The sequence below is a fragment of the Microcaecilia unicolor genome, chromosome 4 (assembly GCF_901765095.1).
Source record: "Microcaecilia unicolor chromosome 4, aMicUni1.1, whole genome shotgun sequence".
In the NCBI taxonomy this organism is placed as follows: domain Eukaryota; kingdom Metazoa; phylum Chordata; class Amphibia; order Gymnophiona; family Siphonopidae; genus Microcaecilia; species Microcaecilia unicolor.
Window position 1 is genome coordinate 27,633,062 of NC_044034.1, and position 15,598 is coordinate 27,648,659.

Here is a 15,598-nt window from a genome sequence, read left to right on the forward strand (position 1 = left end):
TTGGGGTAGGCCGTTTTGAAGAGGTTGGTTTTTAGTGATTTCCTGAAGTTCAAGTGGTCGTGGATTGTTTTCACAGCTTTTGGGAGCCCATTCTATAGTTGTGCGCTTATGTAGGAGAAGCCGGATGCGTAAGTTGTTTTCTATTTCAGTCCTTTGCAATTTGGGTAGTGTAGGTTTAGGTAGGATCTTGACGATTTGACTTTATTTCTTATTGGCAGATCTATAAGGTCTGTCATGTATCCTGGGACTACGCCATATATGATTTTGTGGACTAAGGTGCAGATTTTGAAGGTAATCCATTCTTTGATTGGGAGCCAGTGCAACTTTTCTCGAAGAGGTTTGGCATTTTTGAAGCTTATTCTGTTGAATATCAGCCTGGCTGCTGTGTTTTGGGCGGTCTGGAGTTTTTTTTATGAGTTGTTCTTTGCAACCCGCGTAGATTCCGTTGCAATAATCTGCATGGCTTAAGACCATTGATTGTATTAGATATCGAAAGGTTGCTCTTGGGAAGAAAGGTTTTAATCGTTTGAGCTTCCACATCGAATAGAACATTTTCTTTGTTACTGAGTTTACTTGGGTCTCGAGAGTAAGGTTGCGATCAAGTGTGACGCTGAGTATTTTCAAACTGTGAGGTAGGGAGGGTATGTCCTGGAGTATTTATGGTTCGCTACAGACTGAGTTGGATCTTTGTTTAATGCTGTTACTGGTAAGAGAAGCAGGATGTCATCCACGTAGGATAATAGTAGTTCATTAAGTCCCAGGTGTATTGAGGCAAGGGATAACAAAGAGGTTGAACAGGATCAGTGAGAGGGGAGATCCCTGCGGGACCCCACAGTTAGTAGACCAGTAGTTGGAAAGTTGGTAGTTTTGCTTGACAGAATAGCTTTGATTTGAAAAGAATTCACTGAACCATTTGAGCATGGTCCCTGTAATTCCTTTTTTTTTTTCTTTATTTATGATTTTAATTACAATACTCAAGGATAACCTTGTTCAGAAATACAGGGTCAAAATAATAATAAAGGTATTCCAAACACTTTCCATATCTTATTTATCATCATTAATCCTTCAAAAATCAAATTAAAGTGTTTATACAGTCAATCATAGTAATTTGAAACCTTTCTTAGACCACAAATCGTGTACGGGGGGGAAAAAGAGTTAGAGAAGTTACAGGAAAAATTATCAAAATTATAGGAAAAAGCTGCATTATTCCAGGTTATATTTCATTTCACTTGACAGAATAGCTTTGATTTGAAAAGAATTCACTGAACCATTTCAGCATGGTCCATGTAATTCCTATCCGATTCAGGTGTTCGAATAGCAATATGTGGTCAACCACATCGAACGACGCCAATATATTGAATTGAAGAAGAATTACTTGGTCGCCTTTGCATAGATGTTGTTTGACATATGTAGTTAAAACTAGCAGCAATGTTTCCGTACTATGTGATGATCTGAAGCCAAATTGTGACCAGTGTAAAATAGAAAAATGTTCCAGATAAAAAGAGAGTTGTTTACTAATGTAGGTTTCTAATGCTTTAGTAAAAAGGTGTATGCTTCCCACTGGACAGCGATGTTACGTCTAGAACAATTTTGCCCAAAGGAGGAAGAGAGCCAGTTTATAGCAGCTCATTGATATCATCGAGTAACCAGTTTACTGCTTCCATAGGGATGGATTTGAATACTTGTTTTGGCTTTTCCTTGACTGATATTGTTGTACCTGTGCTGAAGTATATGGGTGATTATCCATCCAGAAGGATGCGCTCAGTCAACGAGCTGACAGATCAGATATTTGAAGGTGCCTTGAAAGCAGAACCACTGAAAGATGAAGTCTACTGCCAGATCCTCAAGCAACTCACTGAAAACCATGTCAAGTAAGGCCCATTCTATCCAAGCAGTTGAGAAAATTGACCTAAAGTGGTGAATTGACTGCTCCCGCTGCACATGCCAGCAAATACACGTGCACTCCTGAAGGCATTTTACAAAAAGCTCTGTATTGGTAGAGCCTTTTTAAAAATACCACTGGAACTGCGCATCTCCTAACCTGTCAAATAGGCAGTGGGAAATGGACCAATGACTCCAGGGAGACGGGACTATGGTGATGAAGGAAACAACTTTATTCACAGACTCGACACAGTACTGTGTTTCGGCCACAGGCCTGCCTCAGGAGTTTAAATTTTTTTTTCAAACATGATAATTTAGACTCCTGAGGCAGGTCTGTGGCCGAAACAGAGTACTGTGTCGAATCTGTGAATAAAGTTGTTTCCTTCATCACCATAGTCCTGTCTCCCTGCAGTCATTGGTCCATTTCCCACTGCCTATTTGATAGTCTTGTTTACGTGGGAGTTTGTGTTCATCCACCTTGGTGGATTGCCTTCCTCATCTCCTAACCTGGACATTTTGAATGATATCTCTATATTCTCTGTAAAATGGGGTGGTTTTATTGTATCTTATATTTGTTGGACTCTGCTGAGAATGGTAAGAGATCAGCTGAATACAAGAATTTTAAAATAAATAAACAGGTAGCATTGCCATCCCTGCAATTTTGGGGGTGCTCAGGGGTGGACTGAAGGGGCAATGCATTCCTCTCTCCCTCCCTCTTCCTTCTGCCCCCCCCCCCCCCCCCACACACACGCTAACCATACCTTTGCCTGCGGAGATGCAGATGCCCCGCCAGCCAAATACATACAGTGCTGCTGCTCCCCTTATCCTCGTGTCACCCGAGAGCCACATCACAACCAGGGAAAGGCTGTCGAAGGATACAACACATTCTGCTGTCATGGAGGTGGGTACGGCATTTGAGGCTGGCATACAGGCTGGCAAAAAAGGTTTTTATTGTTTTAGTGTGGGAGGGGGTTGGTGACCACTGGGGGAGTACGGGGAGGTCATCCCCAATTCCTTCCGGTGGTCATCTGGTCAGTTGGGGCACCTTTTTGAGGTTTGGTCGTGAAAATTAAAGGACCAAGTAAACCCGGCGAAATACTGCTGAACGCCGCTTTTTTTTCCATTATCCGCAAAAGCCGGCTATCTGGTAGCCATGCCCATGCCCGCCCATGTCCCACCTTCGCTATGCCACCGACACGCCCCCTTGAACTTTAGCCGGCGAGGCGACGGGAAAGCGGCGATGCTGTCAAAAAAGCCGCTTTCGATTATACCGATTTGGCCGCTTTCGAGAGATCGCCGGCCATCTCCCGATTTATGGCCGGCGATCACTTTCGAAAATAAGCTTGTTAGGGGCTCATTTTCAAAGCACTTAGACGTACAAAGTTCCACAGGTTACTGTAGGGCTCATTTTTGAAAGAGAAAAATGTCCAAAAAGTGTCATAAAGCACTATTTGGACAGATTTCCTCTCAAAACATCCAAATTGGTATTTTCAAAACCTGTTTTGCAGGCGTCCATCTATGCATTTCGTCTGCTGTGCATTCAAATCACAAAGGGACATGTCGAGGGTGTTTCAAAGGTGGGATTAGGGCAGGCTTAGGGTATGCCAAACACTTGGATGTTTTACAGCCTTAATGGAACAAAACAAAATGTCTAGGGCTAAAACTTCAACGTTTTGGCTTAGAACTGTTTTTCTAAAGAATAAGACAAAAAAAGGTGCCCTAAATGACCAGATAACCACTGGAGGAACTCGGGGATACCTGCTTTTATTCCCCCAGTGGTCACTGACCCCCTCCCACCCCCCAAAAATTTGAATAAAATTGGTGCTCACCAACCTCTATGACAGCCTCAGATATTATAGCCAGGTCATTAGAGGAGCATGCAGGTCCCCAGAGTAGTCTGCAGACAGGTGGACCGAGGTCCATACGTCCTCCTACCTGTTACACTCGTGGTGGAAACTGTGAACTCTCCAAAACTCACCAGAAACCCACTGTAGCCACATATAGGTGCCCCCTTCACCCATAAGGGCTACTGTACATAAGTAATGCCATACTGGGAAAAGACTAAAGGTCCATTGAGCCCAGCATCCTGTCCCCGACAGCGGCCAATCCAGGTCAAGGACACCTGGCAAGCTACCCAAATGTACAAACATTTTATACATTATTCCCGAAATTGTGCATTTTTCCCAAGTCCATGTAGTAGCGGTCTATGGACTTGTCCCTTAGGAAACCGTCCAACCCCTTTTTAAACTCTGCTAAGCTAACCGCCTTCACCACGTTCTTCGGCAACTAATTCCAGAGTTTAATTATGCGTTGGGTGAAGAAACATTTTCTCCAATTTGTTTTAAATTTACTACACTGTAGTTTCATCGCATGCCCCCTAGTCCTAGTAGTTTTGGAAAGCTTCACATCCACCTGTTCCAGTCCACTCATTATTTTATATACCTCTATCATGTCTCCCCTCAGCCATCTCTTCTCCAAGCTGAATAGCCCTAGCCTCCTTAGTCTTTCTTCATAGCGAAGTCGTCCCATCCCCGCTATCATTTTAGTCGCCCTTCGCTGCACCTTTTCCAATTCTGCTATATCTTTCTTGAGATGCGGCAACCAGAATTGAACACAATACTCACGGTGCGGTCGCACCATGGAGCAATACAACGGCATTATAACATCTTCACACCTGTTCTCCATACCTTTCCTAATAATACCCAACATTCTATTTGCTTTCCTAGCCGCAGCAGCACACTGAGCAGAAGGTTTCAGTGTACATTTGGGGGTAGTAGGTTTTGGATGGGTTTAGGAGGGCTCAACAAACGAGATAAGGGAGCAACGATGAGATGTGTAACTGGGAGCATTTATATGGTCCACAGTAGTGCCTCCTAGGGTGCTCCGTTGTTCTGGCATGTCTGGAGGACCAGTCTACTAAAAATGTTGGCCCCTCCTACATCCCAATGGCTTGATTTTGTGCGTTTTTAACTTGTGCGGGGGGTGGGGGGGGTCAAAAACGGCCTAAAACGATAAATGCACAAAGCACAAAATCTTGTTCGAAATGGTATTTTTGAAAAAAAAAGATACACGTTTTTCTTTTTTCGAAAATGGGTATATTTTCTATTTGGATTTGGTACATTTAGCGCAAAACATCCAAAGTCTGACTTTGATGCACTATGGAAAATGCCCCTCCACGTAACTATGAAAATATGCCTTTCAGTCCACAAAGACCAAGAAAGGAGAAAAAAATTCATACACAGACTACTGTACAATAAAGTTGGTTGAATGTTGCCCACTGAGGGGAGACATGATAGAGGTATATAAAATATTGAGTGGAGTGGAACAGGTGGATGTGAAGCGTCTGTTCACGCTTTCCAAAAATACTAGGACTAGGGGGCATGCGATGAAACTACAGTGTAGTAAATTTAAAACAAATCGGAGAAAATTTTTCTTCACCCAACGCATAATTAAACTCTGGAATTCGTTGCCGGAGAACGGGATAAAGGCGGTTAGCTTAGCAGAGTTTAAAAAGGGGTTAGACGGTTTCCTAAAGGACAAGTCCATAAACCGCTACTAAATGGACTTGGGAAAAATCCACAATTCCGGGAATAACATGTATAGAATGTTTGTACATTTGGGAAGCTTGCCAGGTGCCCTTGGCCTGGATTGGCCGCTGTCGTGGACAGGATGCTGGGCTTGATGGACCTTTGGTCTTTTCCCAGTGTGACATTACTTATGTACTTATAGTCAGCTACTGTTTAGTTATTGCATATTACCTCCAGGGCTACATTTCACCCCTTTCTCTGGCTTCAAGGTAATTTATTTATATCGATTTTTAACTCATGTTTTATAACAGCTCTAGGTGATATACTACATTAAAAAAACAAAACAACCAAAATGAAAAAAAAAATAAAACAAAGAATAATAAAAGATTAACACAGACAAACATAACACACTAAAAAGGACAAACAAAACAGAAATGGGACCAAAAGAGCTGCACACAGTACTCAAGATGTGGTCTACTCTGGAGGAGTGGCCTAGTGGTTAGGGTGGTGGACTTTGGTCCTGGGGAACTGGGTTCAATTCCCACTGCAGGCACAGGCAGCTAGCTCCTTGTGACTCTGGGCAAGTCACTTAACCCTCCATTGCCCCATGTAAGCCGCATTGAGCCTGCCATGAGTGGGAAAGCGCAGGGTACAAATGTAACAAAAATAAAATAGATACTATTGGAGATTCTACATGGAATGTTGCTACTGTTGGAGATTCTACATGGAATGTTGCTACTATTGGAGATTCTACATGGAATGTTGCTACTGTTGGAGATTCTACATGGAATGTTGCTACTATTGGAGATTCTACATGGAATGTTGCTACTATTGGAGATTCTACATGGAATGTTGCTACTATTGGAGATTCTACATGGAATGTTGCTACTATTGGAGATTCTACATGGAATGTTGCTACTGTTGGAGATTCTACATGGAATGTTGCTATTCCACTAGCAACATTCCATGTAGAAGGCTGCGCAGGCTTCTGTTTCTGTGAGTCAGACTCACAGAAGCAGAAGCCTGCGCGGCCACATTGGTGTGACTCTGGGCAAGTCACTTAACCCTCCATTGCCCCAGGTACAAATAAGTACCTGTACATAATATGTAAGCCGCATTGAACCTGCTATGAGTGGGAAAGCACGGGGTACAAATGTAAGAAAACTAAAATACCTCTGTGTCTGCTTCAGCAACTCCAGGTTGGAACTGTACGTCTCTTCCCATTTTTTCCCAGGCTCTCCAGATGCCAATGTCACTTAAACTAGATCATCCAATCAATTCCTACTTGCCGAGACCTTTCATTGATTTCCTAGTGCTTCCGGATTCCAGTGCAAAACTGCCTTTACTCATTCTGACTTTTCTCTGTAGGATCATTCGTCAGCCTCTTCATCCCATGCCTTCAACTGCCGTCTCACCCTACACGCTGCTCATTGCCTGCTCTTATATTTCAGGTACAGTGAAGAGAAAGGCTGGGAGCTGCTTTGGCTGTGCACAGGCCTCTTCCCCCCCAGCAACATCCTCCTGCCCCATATTCAGAGATTTCTTCAGTCTCGGAAACAGCACCTGCTTTCAGCCGATTGTTTGCAAAGAGTGCAGAAAGCACTGAGGTAAAGCCTTGGAAATACTATGCCCAGCTGCCGAGTCTCACGATAATGTATCTTCCAGCTAGAGGTTTGAATCATAGACATTCATTGGTTTTCTTTTTTTTTGTTTGTTTCATAAAATGTACGTAAGTACATACGTACATAAGTAATGCCACACTGGGAAAAGACCAAGGGTCCATCAAGCCCAGCATCCTGTCCATGACAGCGGCCAATGAGTGAGGGAATATGTATTAATGGTTAGCCTTTGTCAAGCGTCTTTCAGCCAAATGGAATCTCAACTCAGTTTAAAACATAATGGGGGTGATTCTACAACGGGGCACAGTGGCGGCCCTACCATTAGGCCAACTGAGGCGGGGTCCTCAGGCGACATCGCCCCCCCACACATACTTCCTTCCCCAACCCCTTTCCCCAAATCTACCTTTTCTTTTCTTGTTTAGCTATTTCTATAGGCTGCTATGCTGCCGGTCCCAGCCCCTCCTTTCTACTGCAGCCCGCCTCCGAGGAAACAGGAAATGATGTCACAGAGGCGGGCCACCTGCAGAAGGGGTGGGACCTGAGGCATGGTATCCTATTGGAATCGCTGCTGCCACCGCCTTTTGGAAAACAAGAAAAGAAAAGGGGAAGGGAGTTGGGGAAGGAAGGGGGGAGATGTCAGGTTGTGGCTGGGGAAGGGTGATGGAGGAGCCGCCGCGGCAGTTCATTCCTTGCCTCAGATTGTCTTGGGCCACCCCTGACAGGGCACCTCCATTTAGGCACCCCAGTAACACAGGGTGAGAGTATATACCAGTGGCCCCCCACTCCCACCTTAAAATCCTCTGTAGTGCAGTCTTAACCCAGGCAGTGGCAGTGGCATTCATAGGCTGCCTACGGCCTGCACCGGGACTTCCTCCCTGAACTGTCCCACCTCCTCAGATGCAACTTCTTGTTTTGTGAAGGACGGGACGGTTCAGGGAGGAAGTCCCGGTGCAGGCCGTAGGCAGCCTATGAGTGCCACTGCTGCTGCTGAGATGAAGACTGCAGCAGAGAGGATTTTAAGGCACGGGGGAGGGGGGACAGGGGTGGTGGTGCAGGAAGTGGGAGACAGACACACACTTTGTAAAAAAAAATTCCTGGCTACACCACTGGCATATACTATATGGACACTTGGGAGTCCCTACTTACACTTACTGTAGACCTGTCTAAATGGGGGGGGGGGGGGGGGGGGGTCTATATGTAACGGCACTGAAAAATAAAATGTTTATGCTTATCTTTATTCCCAATATTTGATATATCACCAAAAGTTGGTCTGGCCAAGGCTAGGCAATGTTCAATTGAAAGTCACAGAAAGGAAGTGTTAAAAACAGGAAAGACAATCAATCATACCATTAGTAAGGCTGAGGGGAGGGGCAGGAAGAAAGGGGATGCAGGATCTGTTGCTCGCCATATATAAAAGTGTCTATTTTGTTTAAAAATGGGGAGGTCGTATGGGACTGTTTCTGCGTTGGATAATTGTGAAAAATATTGAAATTATAGTATGTTAGCTTCAGTACTTTTAGTACAAGAACAGTGCTGGGCAAACTTGGATATACATATAAAGTATCGCATATCATGTAAAATTAGTTTATCTTGTTGGGCAGACTGGATGGACGGTAAGGTCTTTATCTGCCGTCATTTACTATGTTACTATGTTACTCTTTGGGGTTCTACATGGAATGTTGCTACTCATTGGGATTCCGGAATCTTGTAACTCTTTAGGATTCCAGAATCTTCAGAACTTTTAGTACAAGAACAGTGCTGGGCAGACTTCTACGGTCTGTGCCCTGAGAATGGCAAGGACAAATCAAACTCGGATATACATATAAAGTATCGCATATCATATAAAATTAGTTTATCTTGTTGGGCAGACTGGATGGACCATTCAGGTCTTTATCTGCCATCATTTACTATGTTACTGTTACTATCAGGCTCATTTTCAAAAGAGATGGATGTCCAAAAAGTGACATAAATCGGCATTTGGACGTCCATCTCACAGAACCCTCCAAATCGGTATAATCGAAACCGCATCTTGGACGTCTTTCTCAGAAGTCTGTTGGAAGGACGTCCAAATCTCAAGGGGGCATATCGGAGGCATGTTCAAGGCAGGACTTGGGCGTTCCTAAGACTTGGACGTCTTTGAGCCATAATGGAACTAAGCAAAAACGTCCAGCACTAAAACTTAGACGTTTTGAGGTAGACCTATTTTTGTTACAAATAAGGCACAAAAAGGTGCCCCAAATGACCACTGGAGGGAATCAGAGATGACCTCCCCTTACTCCCCCAGTGGTCACTAACCCCCCTCCCACCCCCAAAAAGTGTGTTGAAGAACATTACTTAGCAGCCCCTATGTCAACCTCAGATGTCATACTCAGGTCCATGACAGCAGATGCAGGTCCCTGGAGTACTTTAGTGCACTTCAGACAGGCGGACCCAGGCCCATCCCCCCACTACCTGTTACACTTGTGCAGGAAACTGTGAGCCCTCCAAAACCCACCAGAAACCCACTGTACCCACATATAGGTGCCCCCTTCACCTGGTACAGGACGTCAGACTCACAGAAACAGAATGAAGCCTTGCACCGGAAGAAGAGGACCTCGGCTGGCGGGGGTTGGGGTCCCCCACCAGCAAAGGTAGGCGATGGCGGCGGGGGAGGGTTGGCGGCGGGAGGGGGGTCGAGAGGGTCGTCGGCAGGAGGGGCAAAGTTGTTGGTGGTGGTGGTGGCGGTGGCGGCGGGAGGGGGTCGGCAATAGCGGGGGGGGTCGGCGGCGCCGGGGGGGCTAAAATGTGCCCCCTCACTTAGGACGCTGGACCCCCCTTCCTGCCGAAGTCTGGCTACGCCCCTGGCGTAGATGCCAAGTAAATATAATTAGTGCCAATAATCAAATGTCAAAAAGCCAGTTATTGGCACTAATTGGATCATTATTCAATTAAATTGTGTTCGCAAATTGGGCACATGCCCAAATCTGCGTGCACAATTCTTGGCGACTTTTGCAGAATTAGTGGGTTTATGCTTTTAAAAGAATTCATGTTGTATGTTCTGAGTATAAGGGTGTTTCAGGTTGGACAGTTTAAAATAAATCAGACATTTTGCTTTTGTACGTGGGTTTTAATAGGGGGAAATGTGTCTTTTAAAATGAAATCTATGGAGAAAACATGTCTTTAAACTGAATACAACTTGCTTTACAGAAACGGTTCCAGGAAATATCCACCACATCTGGTCGAAGTAGAAGCTATCCAACACAAAACCACTCAGATTTTCCACAAGGTGTATTTCCCTGATGACACGGATGAGGTAAAACTCCAAAATAAAAGCCCCTCTGAATTCCCAGGGGACAACTTAATAAGCTGCGTAAATGAAAAGGACATGATTTTGTTAATATACATGGCACCTCCCTTCCCCTATTTTGAACTCAGAATGCAAGCAATTGTATTTGCTAGTCTCCCTATACTCTCCTTTAACCCCTTCTTGCCTTGATTAGTCCTACAAGGATTACTTTACTTTGAATACGTTGTTGCTGCTCGGTCCGAGTTGGTACCACTGTCACTAGGGGAGCAGCTGTCAAAAAGCATTGTACAGTCTCCACTTGCACCCGATAACTCAGTACAAGCCAGAACTAGGGTTATGAACCAAAAGGTTTACTTAAGCAAAAGAGCAAAAATCGCAACCACAGTAACAAAAACCATAGGCAGAGAACAAAAAGACAACAGCAAACACTTACAGTCACCTCAGAACATATTGGGACAGAATGAAGGTCCATCAAGCCCAGTATCCTGTTTCCAACAGTGGCAAATCCAGATCACAAGTACCTGGCAAGATCCCAGAACACTAAAACAGATTTGATGCTGCTTATCCTAGAAATAAGCAATGGATTTTCCCAAATCCATCTTATGGACTTTTCTTTTAGGAAGTTATCCAAACATTTTTTTAAACCCTGCTAAGCTAACTGCATTCTCTGGCAATGAATTCCAGAGTTTAATTATTCATTAAGTGAAGAAATATTTTCTTCATTTTTTTTAAATTTACTACTTAGTAGCTTCTTTGCGTGCCCTCTTGTCCTAGTATTTTTGGAAAGAGTAGATATGAAATTCATGCCTACCCATTCCACTTCACTCAGTATTTTCTAGACCTCTAGCATATCTCCCCTAAGCCGTCTTTTCTCCAAGCTGAAGAGCCCTAGCCTCTTTAGCCTTTCCTAATACAGAAGTCATCCCATCCCCTTTATCATTTTTGTCACCCTTCTCTGTACCTTTTCTAATTCCCTTATATATTTTTTGAGATGCGGTGACCAGAATTACACACAGTATTCGAGGTGCAGTCGCACCATGGAGTGATACAAAGGCAATATAACATTCTCATTTTTATTTTCCATTCTTTTCTTAATCATTCTTAACATTCTATTTGCTTTCTTAACCGCTGAGGTTTTCAACATATCATCAATGATGACACCTAGATATTGACTCCTAATGTGGAATATGGAACCTTGCATCGCGTAGCTATAGTTTGGATTCCTCTGTCTCACATGCATCTTTGCACTTGCTCACATAAATGTCATCTGCCATTTGGATGCCCAGTTTTCCAATCTCGTATGGTTCTCTTGCGATTTTTCACAATCCTTTTCCAATTTATCAACTTAAAATTTGCTGATGAAACAAAGTTATTCAATTACATAAGTACATAAGTATTGCCATACTGGGAAAGAAAAAAGGTCCCTCAAGCCCAGCATCCTGTTTCCAACAGTGGCCAATCCAGATCACAAATACCTGGCAAGATCCCAAAAACATTTTATACTGCTTATCCCAGAAATAGTGGATTTTCCCCAAGTTCATTTAATAACGGTCTATGGACTTTTCCTTTAGGAAGCTGTCCAAACCTTTTTTAAACTCCACTAAGCTAACTGCCTTTACCACATTCTCTGGCAACGAATTCCAGAGTTTAATTACACGTTGAGTGAAGAAAGATTTTCTCCGATTCCTTTTAAATGTACTACATTGTAGCTTCATCGCATGCCCCCTAGTCCTAGTATTTTATAGAAAGCGTGAACAGACGCTTCACATCTACCCGTTCAACTCTACTCATTATTTTATAAACCTCTATCATAACTCCCCTCAGCAGCCTTTTCTTCAAGCTGAAGAGCCCTAGCCGCTTTAGCCTTTCCTCATAGGGAAGTTATCCCATCCCCTTTATCACTTTCGTTGCCCCTTCTCTGCACCTTTTCTAATTCCACTATATCTTTTTTGAGATACGGCAACCAGAAATGAACACAATATTCTAGTGTGCATATTTATTAAATGCTGGAGAGTTCATTTAAGGGACTTTTATTTTAAAACCATAAAGGTCTCCAGTTATCAGGGGTGTGCTGGTAAATTTTTAACAACGGGCTCTCTCTCCGGGCATAGCCAGCCCTGAAATTTGGGGGGGGGGGGGAATACATGCCTCTCTCTCCCCTCCCTTGTGCGGGCACACTAGGCATACCTTTGCCGAGCCCCATCAGCCAATAAATGGACTGCCACCATTCTCTGCTGCTTGTTTCTGGCTCTGAGCAGCATGATGGAACCTTCTTGCGCTTGCATGAAAAGTCCCAGCCTGATGCTCAGAGTCAGAAACAAGGCGCAGGGAGCAGCAGCAGTCTATTTACTTGGCTGGTGGGGCCAGCATTACTGCCAGCAAAGTAAAAATGAATTCAGGAGGGGGCCCAAGCCCACATTTTGGGAGTCAGTTGTTAAAAAAAGTAGCCATGGGGAGGCCTACTTTAACAACCGGCTCCCAAAATTCTTAAAAACTTAACAAACGGCTCTCGCGAGCCCTTGAGAGCCCGCTCCAGCACACCACTGCCAGTTATCCTTGTTGTCTTTTCCTGTTTTTATTGTGTCTAGATCTTGGCCTAATGCAGAGGGCTCATTAACTGGAAGGGAAGCCTTACCAGTCTGTGTGCCGTGAACATGCAAGTGAGAAGCTACAGAGTATATTTTGGCCATAGACCCCAACTTTTAGTTAGGTACCCACTTCAAGGAGGTGCCAAATGGAAGGGGCTGTTATATACCAAGCCCAGTTTCCTCCAAAAGGGGTCTCCTACCATTATTTAATTGGTCATGAGAGGCCCTCCCCCTTCCTTCTGGAAACTCAAAAGTCAAAGTTCAGTATTTTAGTGTTGCCACTAGAGGTCTCTGCGATTCACCTGAGGCAGAACCCTAGAGGTCTCTACATTCCTACGCTGCTTTCTTTTACACATGAGCACATTTGGCAAAAAAAATGAGGTGAAGGTGGCCAATGGTCAGCCTCGGGGTTACAGGAAAGCCTTTCCTGCACTCTCTTCTTTAAATGACAGTACCTGTGAATCCTCACTAGGAAAACAAGTGGTCAGCTGGATGGAACAAATGTGAGCGTAGAAGGGCAAGAAGAAAGGGTTCATTATAATATTCAAATTGTAAATTAGGTGAATGGGACAAAGTAAACAGGAAGTTAAAATGGGACTCTCCGCCCCTACTAATTTCTGGAACTTTTGTTTTGCAGGCATTTGAAGTGGAGTCCAGCACTAAAGCCAAGGATTTCTGTCAGGACATCGCCAAAAGGCTGCTACTGAAGTCACCTGATGGCTTCAGCCTCTTTGTAAAAATCTCTGACAAGGTGTGGAGCTAAGTAACGATACTGTATACAAAGCATAACACAATTCCTTTCTTGCATTATAGGCCATCTTTCTCATTCTCATCGACCGATCCAACTTAAATGCCTGATCTCTGCAACACAACAAAACCAAAGTACGTAATGGACATAACACAACTCTTCCGTTGTACGATTCCCTAGTGTGGCTGGGCCACATGAACTTTATCTTACCACTACATCGCTTTGTATTTGTTCACACCAGAGCCTGCATAGGCCTCTCCGGTACTACGTAAGCCACATTGAGCCTACAAATAAGTGGGAAAATGTGGGAAACAAATGTAACAAATAAATAAAATTCAAAACTGGATTACTGTAATCTTAGCTGTACTGGGTTATCTAAACAAGCTTTACAAAATACTGTAGCTCGGTTAACTTTTTCCCTTAATAAATTTGATAGAATTTCACAATAGTATGTTAATCTCCACAGTGGTGGGGGGGGAGGGGCGGTCTGCCCTGGGTGTCAGCTCAGGGGGGGTGCTCCCTGCCAGCTCCCCCCCCTCAGCGCTTCGACACCCCCCCGACCAGCTCCCGCACCCTACCTTTAAAAAGAATATCGGAATCCAAGGCGAGGCACAGTGCCTCGCGCCTGCCCTGCACGTAAAAGAAATGTGGACCGTCGGGCCTTCCCTCGCTCTGTCTGTCCCGCCCTCCGCTGATGCAACTTCCTATTTCCGCAAGGGCGGGAGCTGGTCGGGGGGGGGGGAAGGGGGTGTCGATGCGCCGAGGGGGGGGGATGTCATCGTGCTGCACCCGGGGGGGGGGTGCAATGGCGAACCGCCCCGGGTGGCATCCCCCCCTGCTACGCCACTGAATCTCCATCAGTTGCCTATAGAAGCGAGAATGACATTTAAATTTGCTTGTATTTTATAGAGTTTTAAATGGGGATTTGGATTTTCCAGGGTACATGTTTTTTGCATTTTTTTATAGGAATAGGAGATTGCAAAATAATTCCCCTTTCTTCTGTACATCAGTGAAGGGGAAAAACAATTTGAACTTCATGAAAAACTTCTAGCTTTCTAAGATGCAAAATTTATCGGGAAGGAAATTGCCCAATGCTCTGATCGTGCAAAGAGTTGTTAAAATACAACATCTTAGTTTTAATAGTGTTAAGCTTCAACACGTTACTAGATACGCAAAAGTGCACCTTATCAATACAATCCAAGATTACATTTTTGTAGATAACACCAACATCTAACTGCAATGGAACCAAAATAAAAATATCACCACAGGAAGAAACGTAGCATTGAGAAGATTCCTTTAAAAAAACTAAAGAACTCATAAAAACATGACACAATATTGGTGACTGGAGAACTCCTGTTGATAGATTGGAGCAGTTTCCCTTTCACTGCCATCGTTGAAAGATTTGGACACAGTTTTCACGATTCATTACAGCTTCTTTCTGCTCTTTGTTTTTGAGTTTTTGGCCCATATAATAGAGGAATCCTGAAGAAGACTTGACACTCAAAACATGGCCCACGATGAGTTCAGTTTTCATTTGGGATTTGTGCATCTGTATGGTTGTGAATAAACGTTTCACTCATTGTCACCTTGGATCATCCTGTGGCTTGGTCACTCCCACTCCTGGGTTCCTGTATTATTCTGTGATATGTTATTTTATGGTATGTGTTAATATGATACTCTGGTATTGTATGCAGTAAGATGATATTCTCTGGTATGGTATTGCATGGCTTGTGATGATGAGGAACTCTGGTAATGTATACGGTAGAATGGTGCTCTGTGATACGTTACTTTATGGCATGTGATGATGAGGTACTCTGGTACTGTATGCAGTAGGATGATACTCTGTGATATGTTACTTTATTGCATGTTATGATATGTACTTTGGTACTCTATGCAGTAGGATGATATTCCATAGCATGGCATATGATGATGTGGTACTCTGGTACTAT

The 15,598-nt window shown here is 43.9% G+C and overlaps 1 protein-coding gene across 3 annotated transcripts in view; it reads left to right on the forward strand.

Moving 5' to 3' along the window:
- MYO7A (myosin VIIA) overlaps positions 1–15,598 on the forward strand; it is a 324,978-nt gene that overhangs the window by 284,955 nt on the left and 24,425 nt on the right. For all 3 annotated transcript variants that reach the window (XM_030200068.1, XM_030200066.1, XM_030200067.1), the window contains 4 exons: positions 1,718–1,871; positions 6,860–7,015; positions 10,214–10,319; positions 13,539–13,652. In XM_030200068.1, coding sequence (XP_030055928.1) covers positions 1,718–1,871; positions 6,860–7,015; positions 10,214–10,319; positions 13,539–13,652 — 530 coding nt within the window. The remainder of the gene's footprint in view (positions 1–1,717; positions 1,872–6,859; positions 7,016–10,213; positions 10,320–13,538; positions 13,653–15,598) is intronic.